General features: G+C 48.5%; 1 protein-coding gene across 2 annotated transcripts; it reads left to right on the forward strand.

Moving 5' to 3' along the window:
* The first annotated feature begins 1,013 nt into the window (after positions 1 to 1,013).
* Positions 1,014 to 17,389, forward strand: LOC131125617 (corticotropin-releasing factor receptor 1). 2 transcript variants are annotated; one of them, XM_058067322.2, is made up of 14 exons: positions 1,014 to 1,391; positions 2,661 to 2,751; positions 3,144 to 3,200; positions 3,282 to 3,407; positions 10,904 to 10,989; positions 11,422 to 11,528; positions 12,483 to 12,603; positions 12,689 to 12,842; positions 13,177 to 13,237; positions 13,787 to 13,859; positions 15,934 to 16,019; positions 16,088 to 16,223; positions 16,302 to 16,343; positions 16,697 to 17,389. In XM_058067322.2, the coding sequence occupies exons 1-14, from the start codon at positions 1,362 to 1,364 to the stop codon at positions 16,835 to 16,837; spliced, it is 1,311 nt and encodes a 436-aa protein (XP_057923305.2). In that variant the 5' UTR covers positions 1,014 to 1,361; the 3' UTR covers positions 16,838 to 17,389. The 2 variants fall into 2 exon arrangements, with proteins under 2 accessions (XP_057923305.2, XP_057923307.1); XM_058067324.2 differs by lacking the exons at positions 1,014 to 1,391; positions 2,661 to 2,751; positions 3,144 to 3,200; positions 10,904 to 10,989 and having other exon boundaries at positions 3,295 to 3,407.
* The last annotated feature ends 1,577 nt before the right edge of the window (positions 17,390 to 18,966 follow it).

The raw sequence follows: 18,966 nt of genomic DNA on the forward strand, positions 1-18,966 counted from the left end.
GAGCGTCTTGATGTCACTGCGGCGTTAGCGTGTCACAAAATCAATAGTTCATCTTCTCGAGGCCCCCGCTAACGCTACCCCTCCCCGACACCATTTAGCAGCTGACAGCTTGACATGGCGGCCATGTTGAAAAAAACATGCTGAAAGTGTTTTTGTCTCCTTGTTGTTGTTAGGAACACGCTGACTCCGCCCACTGAGTGTGTTTGCTGATGTTGGCGAGCTCTTCAAGTGCAGCGCACACACACACACACACACAAACACACACACACACGTGTTTTCTAGGTCACAAAGTGTTTGAAGGGTTTTGAAGATGTACTTTGGAAAAGTAGCAATCATCAAAGTTTCTTTCTGGAACTTTCTCTTACTCACAAACAGGAAATGACAAATCCAAGATGGCGGCTCTTCTAATACGCACACACGCACACACAAATGTAGGTTTTGGAAGTGACAGGATTGTAGACAAATTGTCTTTGGGATTAAGGGCGGGGGGGCAGCGTCACACTTCCAGCTGTGGGAAAATTGAAGATAAAATCCGTTTTACGTAACGACTGCAGTGAAATCTGCGGGGAAAATGGCGGGCGCCACGGGGGGGCGTGATGGAAGAGGCGCCAAGGGGGGCACTAGAGAGCAGCCGCTATCTGAGCCCAGGTTAGCATGCCGTTAGCGAGCTAACATTCTAAATATGTCTGCGTTATAAATAGGACATGTATGACACTTTTTGTGTTTGTTCAGACACTTGTAGGTCATGTGACCTCCTGGGGGGGGGGGGGGTCGGGTTGGGGGAAGGTGCTAGCTAACTTTGCTATTCACTTCCAATAAATAACCAGCAGGGGGGTTCACTGTTAGCATATAGCATACCGCCCTGGTGACAGGTGTGCCGTCACGTGGCCCCGAAGAGCCAATCAAGAGGCCAGCGTCCACCCGGCGCCAACTCCCACGAGCTGACCAATGACCTCTCAGCAGGCAAACGCCGACGTCATCGCCCGCGTGCCGCCCCCCCCCCGCGTCATTCCTTCTTGAAGCGCAGACGTCAAAACTTGGGCTTTTCCCGCGCTCGTCTCCAGTCTCGACGCGGCTCAACGTGGGCGGCGCGTGCATGCGCGTGTCCGCAGCTGCTCGCCGGCGCGCCACCGCAGCCACAAGCTGGATGCGTCGGGGCTGGACCGGTGCCGCCGGCACGAAGGCTCGCTTTGCAAAGCCCGACCGGACGGGACCGCTGAGTTCCTCATGGACGCCGGCACACTTTTGGAGGAGACCGCGGGGTGTCTGTGAACGCAACACTGCAGCTTGCCTCCTTCTTCTCCTCCTCCTCCTCTTCCTCGCCCATCCACCTGGAAGCATGTGAGGAAAACATCAGCAACATGCGTGTCCGGTCCGTGTTCCTTCTTCAGGTGAGTTGAAAGCACCAGTCTTCTAGCATGCACTTTATCCTAACATTGTCCTCATGATTCCTGATGATTCCACAGCAGAGTCACCTATTTGACACTTCACAGTCCTTCTGTGGGACACGCTTGCAATGTAGTCCGCTTTAGTCCACCATAAACAATCATAGTCCATTTTAGTCCACGTTAGCCTTAGTCCATCTTAGTCCATAACAGTCAGGAATAGTCCACCTTGGCATTAGTCCATCCTAGTCCTCGATAGTCCACTGTAGTCCACAATAGTCAGGAAAAGTCCATCTTAGCATTAGTCCATCCTCGTCCTAGATAGACCACAATAGTCAGGAATAGTCCACCTTAACCTTAGTCCATCGTAGTCCTCGATAGTCCACCTTAGTCCACAATAGTCAGGAAAAGTCCACCTTATCCTTAGTCCATCATAGTCCTCGATAGTCCACCGTAGTCCACAATAGTCAGGAATAGTCCACGTTAGCATTAGTCCATCATAGTTCTCGATAGTCCACCTTAGTCCAGAATAGTCAGGAATAGTCCACCTTATCCTTAGTCCATCGTAGTCCTCGATAGTCCACCTTAGTCCACAGTAGTCAGGAAAAGTCCACCTTAGCCTTAGTCCATCGTAGTCCTCGATAGTCCACCTTAGTCCAGAATAGTCAATAATAGTCCACCTTAGTCTTAGTCCGTCATAGTCCGCGATAGTCCACAATAGTCAGTAATAGTCCACCTTAGTCTTAGTCCATCGTAGTCCTCAATAGTCCACTTAAGTCCAGAATAGTCAGTTTTAGTCCAACTTAGCCTTAGTCCATCGTAGTCCTCGATAGTCCACCTTAGTCCAGAATAGTCAATAATAGTCCACCTTAGTCTTAGTCCATTGTAGTCCAGAATAGTCCACCATAGAAAAGTCCACCTTACCCTTAGTCCATCATAGTCCAGAATAGTCCACCTTAGTCCACCACGAAGTTGAAGCCTGATGATGACGTCACGGTATGGTAAGCATGACGTGTCGTAGTGAAGTTGGCGTTGTCATGGAGACGTGTGCTTGCCAGGATGTAAGGACACCTGATGTTGGCGCCCACGTTGGACGGAACGTCTCTGTGGGGGGGGGGGGGGGCACAAATTGAAACACTCAGGAAGGCGCATCGGGGCGTTCAAAGCCAAACGCGGTCTTGGTCTTCACGTCACATGACCACCTTAGCATGTGATGATATGTTTGAAGTCGGACGTGTGTGTGTGTGTGTGTGATCATGTGATGCATGTACGCAGGTGTGCGCTGTCCTCATCTTCCTCCCCCCGGCCTCTTTGTCGGAGGTGACATGTGACGCCCTGCTCGTCATGGCCGCCAACGCCTCTTCACGTAAGTTGCTCCTCGCTAACAGCCGAGAACATTTTCCAAATATTTGTTGTGGTACTTTGTGGTGTTTGTGTCTTGGTCGCGGAATGAAACATACGTGACGGCTAACACGCTCAGACAGGAAGAAGGTTTAAAAATACGAATAATTAACAACATTTGACTTTCATTCATGTTGTCGCAAAGCTGACCTCCCCCAAGGAAGGTCCAAACCATCTTAACTGCTTAGGAAAGAAGGCGACGCCTGGGGACCCGTCCACATTCATGTTTTCTCTGCTGATGCTTTCATGGCCCGCGGACCTGTCAGCACCGCTCACTGTTGCCCTTACACACACACACACACACACACAGACGTAAGTGCGTGCGTGTGTGTTTATGCCATTCTCTCCTGGTTGCAGTGCAGCCGTGGTCCGCATGGAACGAGACGCAGAACAACGGAAGCGGTCGTGTGATTGGTGAGTGAAGAAGAACCGCAAAAAGACGAGAGCCCCCGCCCCCCGCACGGCTTCACCCACTCTGACCTCTGACCTGCCCAGGATCCGGGCTGTTCTGTGACGCGTCCGTCGACGGCATCGGTACCTGCTGGCCCCGCAGCGCCGCCGGCCACATGGTGTCGCGACCTTGTCCGGAGATGTTCTACGGCGTCCGATACAACACCACCAGTAAGAACACGCCGAGCACGCGCATGCCAAGCACAGTCACGGCGCCAGCGAAGGGAGGAAAAAGATGAAAAAGAAGATTACATTCCGTCCCCCCCCAGGGCCTTGCATGTTTGTTTATAGAAATTAGCATCAACGTCCAAATTAGCAAAGACACAAAAGTGTAAAAAAAAAAAAAAAAAAGTAGGACGCGTGAACGTGGATGAACATGCGGAAGACAAGAATGTGAAACGTGTCATTGAAGGTCATATGAAGGACACCTTGATGTTCTTCCAGGTGCTTTAAGTCTCGTAGGATAAAAAAGGCGAAAACTAGGTGGCGCTGTCACTGGCTTTTTTTTTTTAAGGCGTTTTTATTCTCATGGTCATTTTCATTCTTGTTACTGTGCTCAGGGCGCTATGATGCTAACGACCACACTCGAGCACTGATGCTATTGATGAACTCATTTATTATTCATTCTTCTTTGGGGTCACATGACTCCTTGGATTTTGAAATGTCAGCAAGATAGCTGGTGTCCAGTCACGCCGGTAAAAGGAAGAGCGTTACTGATGTAAAAAAAGATACTGTATATTATGTCCGATGACATGACTTATTCAATCAATAAATAGCCGACTGAATGCCGACAAAGATTGGCTAGGATAGCTTTTGCCTGTGTAGATTGCATTTAGAGGTAAAAACAACATGAAAACCAGAGAGCTGTCTATGGGTGAAATACAAGCAATTGTAAATATGAGAGAAGATGGAAAATGGAAACATAGTCACTACACCATTTGGAAGGCCCGAAGAAGAAAGAACCCACATGTTCCACGTAAGAGGTGGACCAGGCCAACCTTTTTCCACCGAGGTCCACATACTGAAAAATGAAATGTCCACTTCCTGTACATGTAACATGATATAATAGGAAAAGCGTATTATCAGTATCAGTACTTTCATTCATTCATTCATTCAAGGGTCGCAGGGGTTTCTGGAGCCTATCCGAGCTATCTTCGGGCGAGAGGCGGGGTACACCCTGGACTGGTGGCCAGCCAATCACAGGGCACATATAGACAAACAACCATTCACACTCACATTCATACCTATGGACAATTTGGAGTCGCTAATTAACCTAGCATGTTTTTTTGGAATGTGGGAGGAAACCGGAGTACCCGGAGAAAACCCACGCATGCACGGGGGAGAACATGCAAACTCCACACAGAGATGACCGAGGATGGAATTGAACTTGGGTCTCCTAGCTGTGAGGTCTAGGTGCCAAATGTGTAAATATATGCAAATATACCAGTGTACAATGACAGTTATGATGTTGTCACAACCAACAGCACTAAATTCATCACATAGCAACTTAACACCCAAAAGGTGCACCTGATACAAAGATGTATCAGGTACACCCTGGACTGGTGGCCAGCCAATCACAGGGCACATATAGACAAACAACCATTCACACTCACATTCATACCTATGGACAATTTGGAGTCGCTAATTAACCTAGCATGTTTTTGGAATGTGGGAGGGAACCGGAGTACCCGGAGAAAACCCACACTCCGGGTTTGAACAAATTGTGTTCAAACCCCACCCCCCTTTTTCTGTTTATGTTTATTTTTCATGTAGCTGAATAACCCGCAAAAAATGCGTCTTATACTCCAGTGCGACGTTCGGCGGTCGTCTGAAAGTACGATAATCAGGTGCGTTTGGGTGAGTGACCAATCACGGCCAACAATTTTACAAATGAAGACGTCTCCGAATGTATGATTTTTAATAACATTGTGATACCGAAGAGCACCAATAATAAGTACGTACAATATTTCCCATCATGGTTTTCCACCATACTTGGTGTCTTTCCGCCATCTTTTCTTTTTCTCTGCAGTTATTATTATCCAGTATCCATTAATAGTATCCATTAATAATCCATGATTATCCAGTAATAATGAAGTTTTCTGTCTGACATGAAAAATGTCTGTGGCCGTTTTACTTCAAATGTCAGCAAAAGAAAATAAATAAATGTTATCATGTTAAGAAATGTCTGAGAGCCAGATGCAGAGCCACATCTGACTCCGAAGGGGGGGGGGGGGTATAGGTTCCCTACCCCTCTCGTCGTCTTCTCTGCTGCGGCTGAGTGGGTGTGACAGGTAGAGCTGGTCTGGCTGACTGTGTATGGGAGGGGGGGCAGGTACTCGGGGAGCGTGCAGCACGGAGACAAAAAAAATCGATGGCCATATCTACCCATGTTGATTAATCGGTGATTAATCGGTGAAAATGGGGGCTCTATTGTGTCGATGGCATTCCAGGTGAAAACACGGGGGCCATTTGCGGCCTGTGGCACAGTCTAAAAATATGATTTAAGAAGGAAAAAAACCCAATAATATCAACAAAAAATCTGCGGCACTGCAAGTCAAAATACTTGGAAAAAAGTTCAATAAAAAGTCGTAATAATGTCGTAATATGCAGAGAAATAACGTCATTTTAGTAGCATTCAGTTGAAATTAAAACATTCATTCCGCTTATCCTCACGAGGGTCGCGGGGGATGCTGGAGCCTATCCCAGCTGTCGTGGGGCGAGAGGCGGGGTACACCCTGGACTGGTGGCCAGCCAATCAAAACTTGAATGAATTTATGTTCATGTTGAATATATATATTGGTGGAAATATCAGATATCAGCTTTTTTATTGATTGAATGAGTCATGTAATAGGACACACCTCACGAGTTCAAGCAAAAGAATCAGTGGCGTATTCCACTTTTGACATCAAACCGGAATATAACAAAGCTAAATCCACATTCTTTTCAATATTTTTTTAAAGTTACGCAATAATTACTTTGGCCGCTAACCAATTAGATTTGTGAAAGAGCAACTAGCACCTCCAACTAATGACTTTTTTTCGAAGTCATCTGCCCAACCCTGCCGATGTCATCCCGATAAACGCGTACATTGTGGACGTCACGTCAGCTCAGCTTCGTGATCCTTCTTATGAACGATCATTCTACACGCACACACCACACGCCACACGCCACACGCCGGGAACATCAAACAAAGGCTCGGAATCATCTCCTGACCCGCTGATGACCTTGGCTTGCCGTTGCTTACATGAGGAAATGTGTGAGGTCAAAGGTGAAACCATAGCTGAGGAAATGAGATGACTTCCAATTAATGAGGTTGTTGTCGTTACCGTGGCGTCTATGTCGGCCAAAGCAAAGGCCGCCGTGGTGGGACCGCTCTTAGACCTTATGACGTCAACAGGAAGTCACGCTGGCACACTTGTACCCTTGTGGACAAGCAGGAAGTCACATTGATAAACAGGAAGTCAAATGGATAAACAGGAAGTCAAATGGACAAGCAGGAAGTCACATGGACAAATGGGAAGTCACATGGACAAACAACAAGTCAAATGGACAAACAGGAAGTCATATGGACAAGCAGGAAGGCATATGGACAAGCAGGAAGTCACATGGACAAACAGGAAGTCAAATGGACAAACAGGAAGTCGCATGGACAAACAGGAAGTCAAATGGACAAGCGGGAAGTCACATGGACAAACGGGAAGTCACATGGACAAGCAGGAAGTCAAATGGACAAACAGGAAGTCAAATGGACAAACAGGAAGTCACATGGACAAACAGGAAGTCAAATGGACAAGCGGGAAGTCACATGGACAAACAGGAAGTCAAATGGACAAACAACAAGTCAAATGGACCAACAGGAAGTCATATGGACAAGCAGGAAGTCAAATGGACAAGCAGGAAGTCACATGGACAAACAGGAAGTCAAATGGGCAAGCAGGAAGTCACATGGACAAACAGGAAGTCAAAAGGGCAAACAGGAAGTCAAATGGACAAGCAGGAAGTCACATGGACAAACCAGAAGCCTCATGGACAAACAGAAAGTCAAATGGACAAACAGGAAGTCACATGGACAAACAGGAAGTCAAATGGACAAGCAGGAAGTAACATGGACAAACAGGAAGTCGAATGGAAAAGCAGGAAGTCACATGGACAAACAGGAAGCCTCATGGACAAGCAGGAAGTCAAATGAACAAGCAGGAAGTCACATTGAAAAAACGGTAGCTTTGTGGACAAAGTCACCATAACAAACAGGAAGTCCAAAGGACAAACAGGAAGTCAGGTTGAAAAAACAAAAGTCTCCCAGACAAAGCCACATTGGCAAACACAAAGGGACAACAGGAAGGAAGTAACATGGACAAACAGGAAATAACAGACAACCAGGAAGTCACATGAACAAGCAGGAAGTCACACCGCCAAACTGGAAGGAAATCCCATGGCCTAACAAGAAATGAAAGGTACAATCAAAAGTCAAATGGACAAACAGGAAGTCACATAAAGAAACAGGAAGTCATATGGACAAACAGGAAGAGGTCAGCAGTGGGAGCATCAGATGACGTCCAAAGAGGTGGAAGGAAAAGGCCTGAAGGAGAGGAAGAAGAAGAAGAAGACGTCATCACCAAAAAAGCTAAAAATATCTCCTCATTGTAAAAGATAAGCACTTCCTGCGTGTTTTGTCTTCCTGATGAATGGCGCTACGCGGCCATCAGCTAATGGGGCTAATAATGCTAACGTTGCAAGTGCGTGACACGTGTTGTCAGACATGTCCGGGGGGCGTGTCCCGGCTGTCCAGATGCTGATTTGTGACAGCCCCCCAACCCCGTCATTTAATCATTTCTGCATGTGGCTCAAGCACACCCCTCCCCCGCCACAGCATGCCATCTTAAGATGGGGGGGGGTTGGCATTGTTATATTCTTATCCTCCTTGCCAGCATGCGGCGGCGTCTTGTGTGGCGTGCACGTGAACACGCAGCACACACTGGCGCGGCGACGCGCACGCTTATTCTTGTATGCAAATAGACCCCCCCCCCAAGCTGCCCCACTACCCCCCACGCCCCGTGTGAAAAAGCAGTCAAGAGCGCCAGAACAAACACTCCGCCTCGATTCCCTTCAGTGGAACCTGATCCACTTTCCTCTTTGCTGTGTTGACAATGCAAACTTCTCCATCTTGTTTTTTTCTTTACACCTCACCGCATCACGCTCACTGCAGCCAGTCGCTTCCTTCGCCTTCGCCTTCGCCTTCGCCCCGAATCACTGCAGTGACTTTGCTGCATTGACTTGGACTCGGCGCTCATCAGCGTGTGGGACGGGTCCGCAGCTGCCAGCCAGCCACAATGGCCGCTCGTTCCAGGTGAAATACGAGGCGGGCCCGTAATAGAACCCCTGGCAGAGGCGCCGCCTGAGCTCAGCACTTATTTTGGCGCCGCTTTTTACGACATTGCCCGCATCAGGAAGATTCAAAAGAGAACAACTTTGACCCGCGTAGAAGTGAAACAGCGTGCTAGCTTAGCGTGGCACGCCAAGGTCACAGTGTCCCTCATCAGTTCAACTCCATCGGGAGAGTCAGAGTCAAAATATTAGCTTTGGGATTTGGGGACGAACGCCTGATGCGGCTAATCTTGATGGGGGATGACATTCCCTTTCAGCGCTAACCGGCTATTTTTAGCACCCGGAGGGCACACTCTGCCTCCTCGTATGCTCCTAACCTTTCCTCATCCTCATCATCTCACCTTCCTCTCCTTCCCGCTCACAGTAACGTGACATCACTGACGCAATGACGTCACATCATGACGTTTCATTTACACGGTACGAGAGGTCTGATCGACTTTTGCCGACAACGACTTGACGCCCAAAGCGGCGCAGCTGTCGTGTTGCGATGCGGCGTTGCTAATTCCGAGCCGACACTTCCTGCTCCTCCCGACACGCCTTGAAAGGCCTCGTTTTGTGCCGCTTTAGCGCTCATTCATGTGAAACCCACACACACGCCGTGTCGGGTTTCCGAGTGGAAAGAACGCGCCGCTCCAAGGAGGGGCGTGTCCTCATCTTGACACATGAAAGGTGCGAACGCTCTAATGAGCGTGCTCACACACCAAAGGTCACACACACACGCCGACGTGTTGAGATGGCAAAGGTCACTCCGAGGACACGTGTGTTGTGCTGGCACCTACAAGTGGTGTGTGCTAATGTGTGCTAGCATGTGCTAACGCGTCATCGTGTGTGCTTAAGTGTGCTAAAGTGTGATAATGTGCTTATGTGTGCTTAAGTGTGCTTAAGTGTGCTAACTTAGCTTAACTCAATCGCTACCAAAGACGTATTTTTAGTTTTTTTTTCAACACGACCGCTTGCTCCCAAAGGCGTATTTACACGTCTTTTAGGTTCGAGGTGATGGTGCAACTCCACAATCGAAGAGAGCATGTTTGGTGCAGTTTTTGTGCACAAAGGCATGCATCGTAAAATTCTAACAACCATTTTTTGTGTTGTTTATGTGTGTGCTAGCATGTGCTAGCATGTGCTAAAATGTGCGTAAGTGTGCATTAGTGTGCTCGCATGTGGTAATGTGGGCTTACGTGTGCTAGCCTGTGCTAACGCATACCAGCCTGTGCTAAGCATGTGTTCAAGTTTGCTAGCATGTGCTAATGAGTTAATGTGTGCTAAAATGTGCTGGCCTGTGCTAACGTGTACTAGCCTGGGCTAATCATGTGTTCAAGTTTGCTAGCATGTGCTAATGAGTTAATGTGTGCTGAAATGTGCTAGCCTGTGCTAACGTGTACTAGCTTGTGCTAACCATGCGTTAAAGTTTGCTACCATGTGCTAATGAGTTAATGTGTGCTGAAATGTGCTAGTCTGTGCTAACGTGTACTAGCCTGTGCTAATCATGTGTTCAAGTCTGCTAGCATGTGCTAATGAGTCAATGTGAGCTAAAATGTGCTAGCCTGTGCTAACGCGTACCAGCCTGTGCTGACCATGTGTTCAAGTTTGCTAGCATGTGCTAATGAGTTAATGTGTGCTGAAATATGCTAGCCTGTGCTAACGTGTACTAGCTTGTGCTGACCATGTGTTCAAGTTTGCTAGCATGTGCTAATGAGTTAATGTGTGCTGAAATGTGCTAGCCTGTGCTAACGTGTACTAGCTTGTGCTAACCATGCGTTAAAGTTTGCTAGCATGTGCTAATGAGTTAATGTGTGCTGAAATGTGCTAGTCTGTGCTAACGTGTACTAGCCTGTGCTAATCATGTGTTCAAGTCTGCTAGCATGTGCTAATGAGTCAATGTGAGCTAAAATGTGCTAGCCTGTGCTAACGCGTACCAGCCTGTGCTGACCATGTGTTCAAGTTTGCTAGCATGTGCTAATGAGTTAATGTGTGCTGAAATGTGCTAGCCTGTGCTAACGTGTACTAGCTTGTGCTAACCATGCGTTAAAGTTTGCTAGCATGTGCTAATGAGTTAATGTGTGCTGAAATATGCTAGCCTGTGCTAACATGTACTAGCTTGTGCTAACCATGCGTTAAAGTTTGCTAGCATGTGCTAATGAGTTAATGTGTGCTGAAATGTGCTAGCCTGTGCTAACGTGTACCAGCCTGTGTGGAAAAGTGTGCTGGCATGTGCTGACGAGTTAACACGTGCTAAAATGTGCTAGCGCGTGCTAGCCTGTGCTAACCGTGTGTGCGTGCAGATAGCGTGTACAGGAAGTGCCTGGCCAACGGGACGTGGGCGGCGAAGGGGAACTACTCCATGTGCCAGGCCATCCTGCACCAGGAGGTGAGGAATCATTTGGGATCTTTCTCATCCCGTCACGTGTTCTTTTCCAGATGATGGCGAGATAGCGGGTCAGGGCGGGGTTTCTCCATCTGCTCGCCTGCAGCTCGGGAATATTCACTCGGAGATTAGTTACTTTTGTACCTCTTCAATCAAGGGCTGATGTTGTCAGGTGAAGAGAAGCCGTGATGTGAGGGATGATGATGGAGCGGATTAACGCTCTAATCCCGATGCAGACACCAGCAGGTTACGTAAACCCAATGCCGTCTTTGGACAAAAATGGGATTTTTGGAAAAAGGCTTTTATAAAAACGTCACTTCCAGCGTCCGTGTTGGCCTTCCGGTTGGCGGTAGTGGGGGGTGGGGGGGGGTGTCAAGCAGTTCTAGCGCCACCTGTTGTCCCGCCAACGTGTGTGTTGTCACGTGTGTGTTGCAGAAGAAAGGCAAGATGCACTACCAGATCGCCGTCATCATCAACTTCCTGGGTCACTGCATCTCCATGCTGGCGCTGCTGGTGGCCTTCTTCCTCTTCCTGTGTTTGAGGTGGGTGATCGTCATCATCATCATCATCATCATCATCATCCCGCTCTTCCACCAAAGTAGGACACGTCTCCACACACACTTGGGGAGGGTGAGAGGGGGGTGTCATCGATCCAAGACACGCCCCTGAGAGTGCAAAAAGCGCGAAAGAGCATAAGAGGAGCTTTCGTGGTTTTATGCACAAGTCGTGTTTGTGTGTGGCTGTGAGCTTGTGTGGGGGGGGTGATGGGGAAGCGGGGTGGGGGCAAAAGAAGATCAGTCCACTTCCTAAATATTCCTCAAATACATTCACGTAATAAGATTGGCGGAAAAAGTAAATGCACCAAAATAATCCATCAAAGTGTCCGCGTGCACAAGTAGGGGAGGGGGATGGGGGTGTGGGGGGTGGGACCACCATCTTTTTACTCCGCTCACCGTAAGCTCGCCGTTTTAACACCCCGCCCCGCCCGAGCCGCCCTACACAAACAGGCGCTCGGCTGGACGCCGTCACATGCGATGACATCACGTGTCACGAGTCAGTCATCGAATGAAAACGAGGGAGGGGGTGGGATGTCACAGCGCGTTAAGGCACAGGGGGGGGGGTGGTCAGCAGTGTTTTATTTACGGCGAGCTTTTCTCTTAATTAAAAACACACCGGGGGCACGGCGCAAAAAAGGAAGGAAAGGAAGTGATGTCATCTGCGACGGTTTTTAGGAAAACAAGTCATTTATGCGGCCGCCGGCGCCCTTCCCGCTAACGAGCGCACCTGTCATCCTCACGCTCCTAACGAGCGCCGCCTCCGTAAAAAAGGTCGGCGGCCCGCTCCGTCGGCACGGATGCATGATGCCGGAATGCCGTCAGCGGGTGACCACTAACGAGATTTCTCATCCGCTTAATTGTGTCCCGAGGTCGGTTGATGCTACTATTCTTACTCATTGCCAGCATCCATCTTGAATTGTCCTCCTTTGCGTCTCACAGGAGCATCCGCTGCCTGAGGAACATCATCCACTGGAACCTCATCGCCGCCTTCATCCTCAGGAACACCACATGGTTTGTGGTGCAGCTCACCATGAGCCCCGAGGTCCACGAAAGCAACGTGGTGCGTTTCCCCGCCGGCCTGCTCACAAACACACACAAACACACACACGTGGCGCCGATGTCAAGCTTCCTGTTTTGTTTTGAAGGTGTGGTGCCGCCTGGTGACCGCTTCCTTCAACTACTTCCACTCCACCAACTTCTTCTGGATGTTCGGGGAAGGATGCTACCTGCACACCGCCATCGTGCTCACTTACTCTACCGACAAGCTGCGCAAGTGGATGTTCATCTGCATCGGCTGGTGTGCGTACGCCGCCGGACGCTAGCTTAGCTTTTTAGCACGGTGCATAATGATGTGGCGTTCACTGACCCCGGGCTCTCCAAGTCAAAGTAAACTACATGCCGCAGATTTGATTCTCATGCGAATGCAATCACGTTGGCTCCGGGCGGCGTGAAGCCCGTGTGTGAAGTCGAGATGACAGCTGCTGCTGGAAAATGTTCTATCGGGTTTCCAGCAGACGAGCGGCGGCGACGGCGGCGTTCAAAAGGGCGGCCCTTGTGTCTTCACGCGGCGCTGCGCGAATGGCTTTGACAGAGCTCCAAAACGACGTTTGATGTTGTGCTTTTGCTTCGGCAGGTATCCCGTTCCCCATCATCGTGGCCTGGGCCATCGGGAAGCTCTACTATGACAACGAGAAGTGAGTGTGGGAGATCACGTTTGCAATGTAGTCCATCTCCTTCTGGGAGAACATCTGCCGCTTAATAGCAAAGGTACGACCCCGACCCCGCCCCCGCCCCCGCCCCCGCCGACCGCCATCTTCAACATCCATGGAGCCATCTGCACCGAACACGTTTCCCGCCGAGCCAGGGGAGCCTGGCAGTGCTACGCATCCACTGGGAATGTTTTGGAATTCCTGCTGAGGCTCTGGTCTGGTTACGTAAGCCCCCGCCCCCTACCCCCCCCAGCAAAGAGAACCTTCGGGATGTCCAGCAAGCACATGACATGATTCCCATGACTCCTCCATCCCCCCTCATCAGCTCATCCAGTTCCTCCTGGACTGGAATTTCCCCAACAGCTAGTAACCCCCCACCCCCATCGTCCCCCCCCCTCGTTTTAGTCGACTACAAACGAAGGTGAAGTGGATCTGGTCCACGAACAAAAATGACGTGCCTTGATGATCAAGGCTAGCATGGCTAATGTTTATTTGTTAGCATGGTTACCATGGTAACACGTATCTCCTTAACAGGTGCTGGTTTGGGAAGCGAGCAGGCGTCTATACAGACTACATCTACCAGGGTCCGATGATCCTGGTTCTAGTGGTGAGTTCTCTTATTTTCGATGTTGATGCTAAAGCGTCCATGTTAGCATGCCAGCACACTAACCCTTCCCAGGTGAAAGTCGTCCAAGGACAAAGCTGCTTTTGTTTGCTTCAGGAAATGTTCCTCCGTGTTTCATGCTGAGCACCGCGGCATTCCTTTAACGTGAGGAACATTTAGGAACACCAGCAGAAGAGCTCCTGCTGCGAGACTGGTGTGAAACGCGATTTAGGGTTTGTCCGGGCTCCGAGCCAAGCACCATCTCATCTGGACTCTCTCACCCCAGTCCCCCGTACCCCCCCCCCTCCATCCTGGAGGGTCTGGAGACCTCCCTCTCTCATTGGCCGTCTCGCTTGCCGTGAGGTCCGCCCTCACCCGCTAGTTATACTAATTCATCCCATTGGAGGATGGCTTAGCAGTGTATCCTATATCCATAATGTCCAGAAAGTACATCATGTCAATGAGGTCCATAATGCCCATAGTGTCCATAAAGTCTTGAGGTCCCATAAAGTACATAACACCTATGGTAGATTTAGTCCATAGTGTCTATAATGCCCACAATGTCTGTAAAGTCCGTAATGCCCATAGTATCCATAAAGTCTACAGTGTCTACAATGCCCACAGTGTCCCTAATAGCCATAGTGTCTATAAAGCCTATAGTGTCTACAATGCCCACAGTGTCCCTAATAGCCATAGTGTCTATAAAGTGTGCCATTAATGTCCATTGCATCTCTAACACCTATAATGTCCATAAAGTCCAAAGTGTCTATCATGCCCATAGTGTCCACAAAGTCCATTGTGTCCATAAGGTCTAAACTCTAGTTTTTATAATGCCCACACTGTCCTTGATGTCCTGTGTGTCTATAAAGTCTCTAGTGTCTATCTTGCCCATAGTGTCCATAAGGTACAGTGTCTAAAAAGTACATAATGTCCATAGTGTCCATAAAGTCTATAGACCTACAGTGGCTATAATGTCCAAATGTCCTTCATGTTATCACATCTCTTGTGTCCTTGAAGTCCATAGTGTCTATCATGCCCATAAAGTCTATAGACCTACAGTGGCTATAATGTCCAAATGTCCTTCATGTTATCACATCTATAGTGTCCTTGAAGTCCATAGTGTCTATCATGCCCATAGTGTCCATAAAGTCTATAAACCTACAATGGCTATCATGCCCATAGTGTCCATGAAGTCCATTGTATCTATAAGGTCTAGACTCTATAGTGTCTATAATGCCCACAATGTCTTTGATGTCCAGTGTGTCTCTAATGTCTCTAGTGTCTATCATGCCCATAATGTCCATAAAGTACAGTGTCTAAGAAGTACATAATGCCCATAGTGTCCATAAAGTCGACAGTGGCTATGATTCTCATGTCCATCGCATTTATAGTGCCCATAAATTCCATATTGTCTATCATGGCAATAGTGTCCTCGGTGTCCGTAGTGTCCAAAAAGCCTATACTTTCTTAAATGCCCAATGTCCTTTATGTCCATAAAGTACACAATGTCGTGAAAGTCCATAGTGTCCATAAAGTCTATAGTGCCTATAATACCCACAATGTCCATAATGCCCATAGTGTCCATGAAGTCCATAGTGTCCACAGTGCGTCCATATTGGCAGTGACCTTGACAGAATCTTGCGCTGGCTTCCAGCGAACATCTGCCTTCTCCAATATTCCTCAGATCAGTCCAGGACGCCCAGCCCAAGTCCTGCAGCGTCTCCATCTGGCACCAGAATATTTGTGGAATCCTTGGCTGGTTCCCCCTTTGCCCCCCCCAGCCACAGCGGGTGTGCAAGTATGGCAGCAAGCAAATCCCAGATGAGTCCATGAGCGGATATTTTCCGTTTCCAGGCCGTGGTCAGATCAGCTTGGCGCTGGAAAGAATTCCCGTTGCTATTTTTGCTCCTGTGCTGTCACACCTGACTGACATAATCATCATATAATAATAATAATAATATATCGTCATAATATACATCCAAAAAGTCCAGGTTTTCCCAAAAAATTCCCTTTTTAAATCAACTAGTCCATGACATTTTATGGAAGCTTAATGAGGAATGTGGGCGTGTTTCCACAGATCAACTTCATCTTCCTCTTCAACATCGTCCGCATCCTCATGACCAAACTGCGAGCGTCCACCACGTCGGAGACCATCCAGTACAGGTGAGGGGAGACGCGGCCAGGAGGCGGGGCTTTGCGACTCACGCCTTTCTGTCCGTGCGTGTGGGCAGGAAAGCCGTGAAGGCCACGCTGGTGCTGCTCCCACTCCTGGGAATCACGTACATGCTGTTCTTCGTCAATCCCGGCGAAGACGAGATCTCGCAGATCGTCTTCATTTACTTCAATTCCTTCTTGGAATCTTTCCAGGTAAGTTGGCTGGGGGGCGGGGAGGGGGGGGGGGGTGTCACGGACATTGTGCTGAACTCCCGCTGTATCCTTCCACAGGGATTCTTTGTGTCCGTCTTTTACTGCTTCCTGAACAGTGAGGTAAGTAGCTGCCGTGTGTTACTGTGGCAACCAGACGCAATATGAACACGGTGTCTGTGTCGCTTAATGATGATCATGTGACCTAATGGTCGCCACGGTGATCAGGGAGCATTCATTCCAAGCTGGAGCTTCAAGGAAGCATCCCGGTTCCCCGATGTGTGCACAGAAGGTTTTGGTATGTTGTTCATTAGACAGGAAGTGGGTCACATGACAACATTGATCTTAGGAGTGTAGCCGTAATCATTGTTATTGTGATGGACAGCATCTGGTTGCCATGGTGACTGCCTCCCACTCAGCACACACACACACACACACATAGAAGAGGAGAGAAGTCACATGTGCGGTGCCCTCAGGTGCGCTCTGCCGCCAGGAAGCGGTTCCATCGCTGGCAGGAACAGCACTCCATCCGGGCCAGGATGACCCAGGCCATGTCCATCCCCACGTCGCCCTCGCGGGTCAGCTTCCACAGCATCAAGCAGTCCACCTCGTTATGAAGCGCTCACACGCGACGGGTGGCCTGACTTTGCTGAAAGACTCGGAAAGGTTTGTGGATCAAAAGGTGCGACCGAGCTGAGTTTGGATGTGGAACTTGACCGTGAATGTACAGCACCGTCATGTCCGCCATCTTCCCGCCACGACTGCCGAGGACTCTCACGGGACGCCAATGTTGTCCTCGCTCGGCGTTGCGGATCCCGTTGTCAGCTTGGTGCGGCATCGCCTTCATCGTCATTCCGCAAGTTCGTACCAAAACCATATTCCCACTCGGATCGTGCTGGTCAAGCGGCGATTGGAAGCAGATGGTGAGGGGGGGTGGGGGTGGAAGAAATGGCGTCGGTGTGGTCGCAGAATAAAGATCCAAACGCCAAAGCTAAGCTGCGTGTTAGCATCTGTTTTTCCACACTCAACTCGCCGCATACATCTGAGCCGCGCTGGAGTTCATTACTTGCGAGCCGCTCGGATCGTTACATGTATTGATCGGAGCGGCTTTAGCTGCGCCAACGTGCGGCTAGCTAGCGCTCAGCTCGTTAGGGAGCAAACGAGGGTCAAAGAATACTTTGGGAAGTTGAAGACCATCATGATGTGTCGTGTAAATATTTTCCTGTAAATGGACGTGTCAGCATCTCACCTTCACATTCCCACCTGCCGTGGCATCCCGGTCTCCGTGTGTTTTGTTCCCTTGGTGTTCCTGTCTTGTCACGTCACGACTTCACTTGCAAAGCAAAGTGCTTTCAGCACATTCTCATGCACTTCCAGTGAAGATGTCAAAGTAAGGGTTTGATTATTTATTGTTATTTATTTGCAACTAACGACGCTGAGAAATAAAGTGTGTTGCTTTAAGGGATGTGAAGCAAGTGGCTGGCTGAGTGTCTTCTTTATTTATACAATCCAAGGCCCACAGCTCGCATCACACCACCGTCCTCCGGGGGCCTCCCGAGATCGGAGTCAGTGTTCGGAGCATCTTGTCATCCTTTTAAGCTTTCACTCCTTTTCATCGAGTCAATCCAGGGAACAGGGGAACGCTGTCGCTCCCAAAGTGCGTATGACCTGTACGTGAACCTTGGAGTCCGTTAAGAGGCCCCGGGAGTGGGGACAACCCCTTTTCAGATTGGTCAGGATGCTTTCCATGACCAAATAAAGTACAAACTGCAGGCTATGATGCAGTTCGGATTTTTTACCCCCCCATCAAATGTGACGGGTGTATTTGTCTGGAATGGGAATGCAACGTGTTCGGGAAGTGACAGGACGATCCTGTTCCTGATCAGTATGATTCTTTATTATTGTAATGATTCTTTCTACGGTTCTCCACAATCATCACCAACACGATTCTTTAATATGTACAAACGACTCTTGATGATCATTGTACCAATTCAACACTATCATAACAATTATTTACAATACTTTAGAATCAACTCATCAATTATTCATTATGATTCTTTACCAAAATTGTTCATTTGCCATCGTTACGATTCTTTAACAATCATTTGGATGATTCTTTCCCAACATTAACGACTCTTTATATGATCATTGCAACAGTTATTTACAATCACAACTATTCTTTACGATCAGTGTAACGTTTCTTTATGATCATTGTTTTTTCATGACAATTAGAACTATTCTTTACCATCATTTTTTACACTCATTGTAATCATTCTTAACTGTCATTGCAGAAATTCTTCATGATTGTTATGACGATTCTTTATCATTATTATACCAATTTGTTACAACAATTAGTTTGTTTGTTTCAATTAATACGGCTCGTATATGGGAACCTATGACACCAACACTATTTAAAAAAAAGAGATTATGAGGTTCTCTCCCTTTCTGTGGGAGGACTTTGAAGGACTTTTCAAGGTCAAGATGAGGCCCACAGGCCACCAGCAGCGATTGCAGCGTCTGGTGTTTCCGCTGCATCATCTGACCACATGAAGACATTTGCGATGGTTTTGCCAGTTTTGTATTTTGTACCACAGCGCCACCCCGTGTCAGCTAAGCGTAACTACACATACACGGCCTGTTCTATGAGTGTGGACATCATCATCATCTTTCCTTTATCCTCCTCGTCGTTCAGGAGGACAGCACAGTCATGTCAACAATGACAGAATAATTACGGTACATGAAACAG

Source organism: Doryrhamphus excisus, linkage group LG6, assembly GCF_037039965.1.
Source record: "Doryrhamphus excisus strain RoL-2023G ecotype Guam linkage group LG6, RoL_Dexc_Guam_v1.1, whole genome shotgun sequence".
Classification (NCBI taxonomy): domain Eukaryota; kingdom Metazoa; phylum Chordata; class Actinopteri; order Syngnathiformes; family Syngnathidae; genus Doryrhamphus; species Doryrhamphus excisus.

Bases quoted from the DNA above. Each gene is read 5' to 3' on its own strand.
- LOC131125617 (XM_058067322.2), top strand. From the start codon at position 1,362: ATGCGTGTCCGGTCCGTGTTCCTTCTTCAG. The intron at 10,990-11,421 runs GTGAGGAATCAT...TGTGTGTTGCAG, and splicing joins AGGCCATCCTGCACCAGGAG to AAGAAAGGCAAGATGCACTA. The intron at 11,529-12,482 runs GTGGGTGATCGT...TGCGTCTCACAG, and splicing joins TTCCTCTTCCTGTGTTTGAG to GAGCATCCGCTGCCTGAGGA.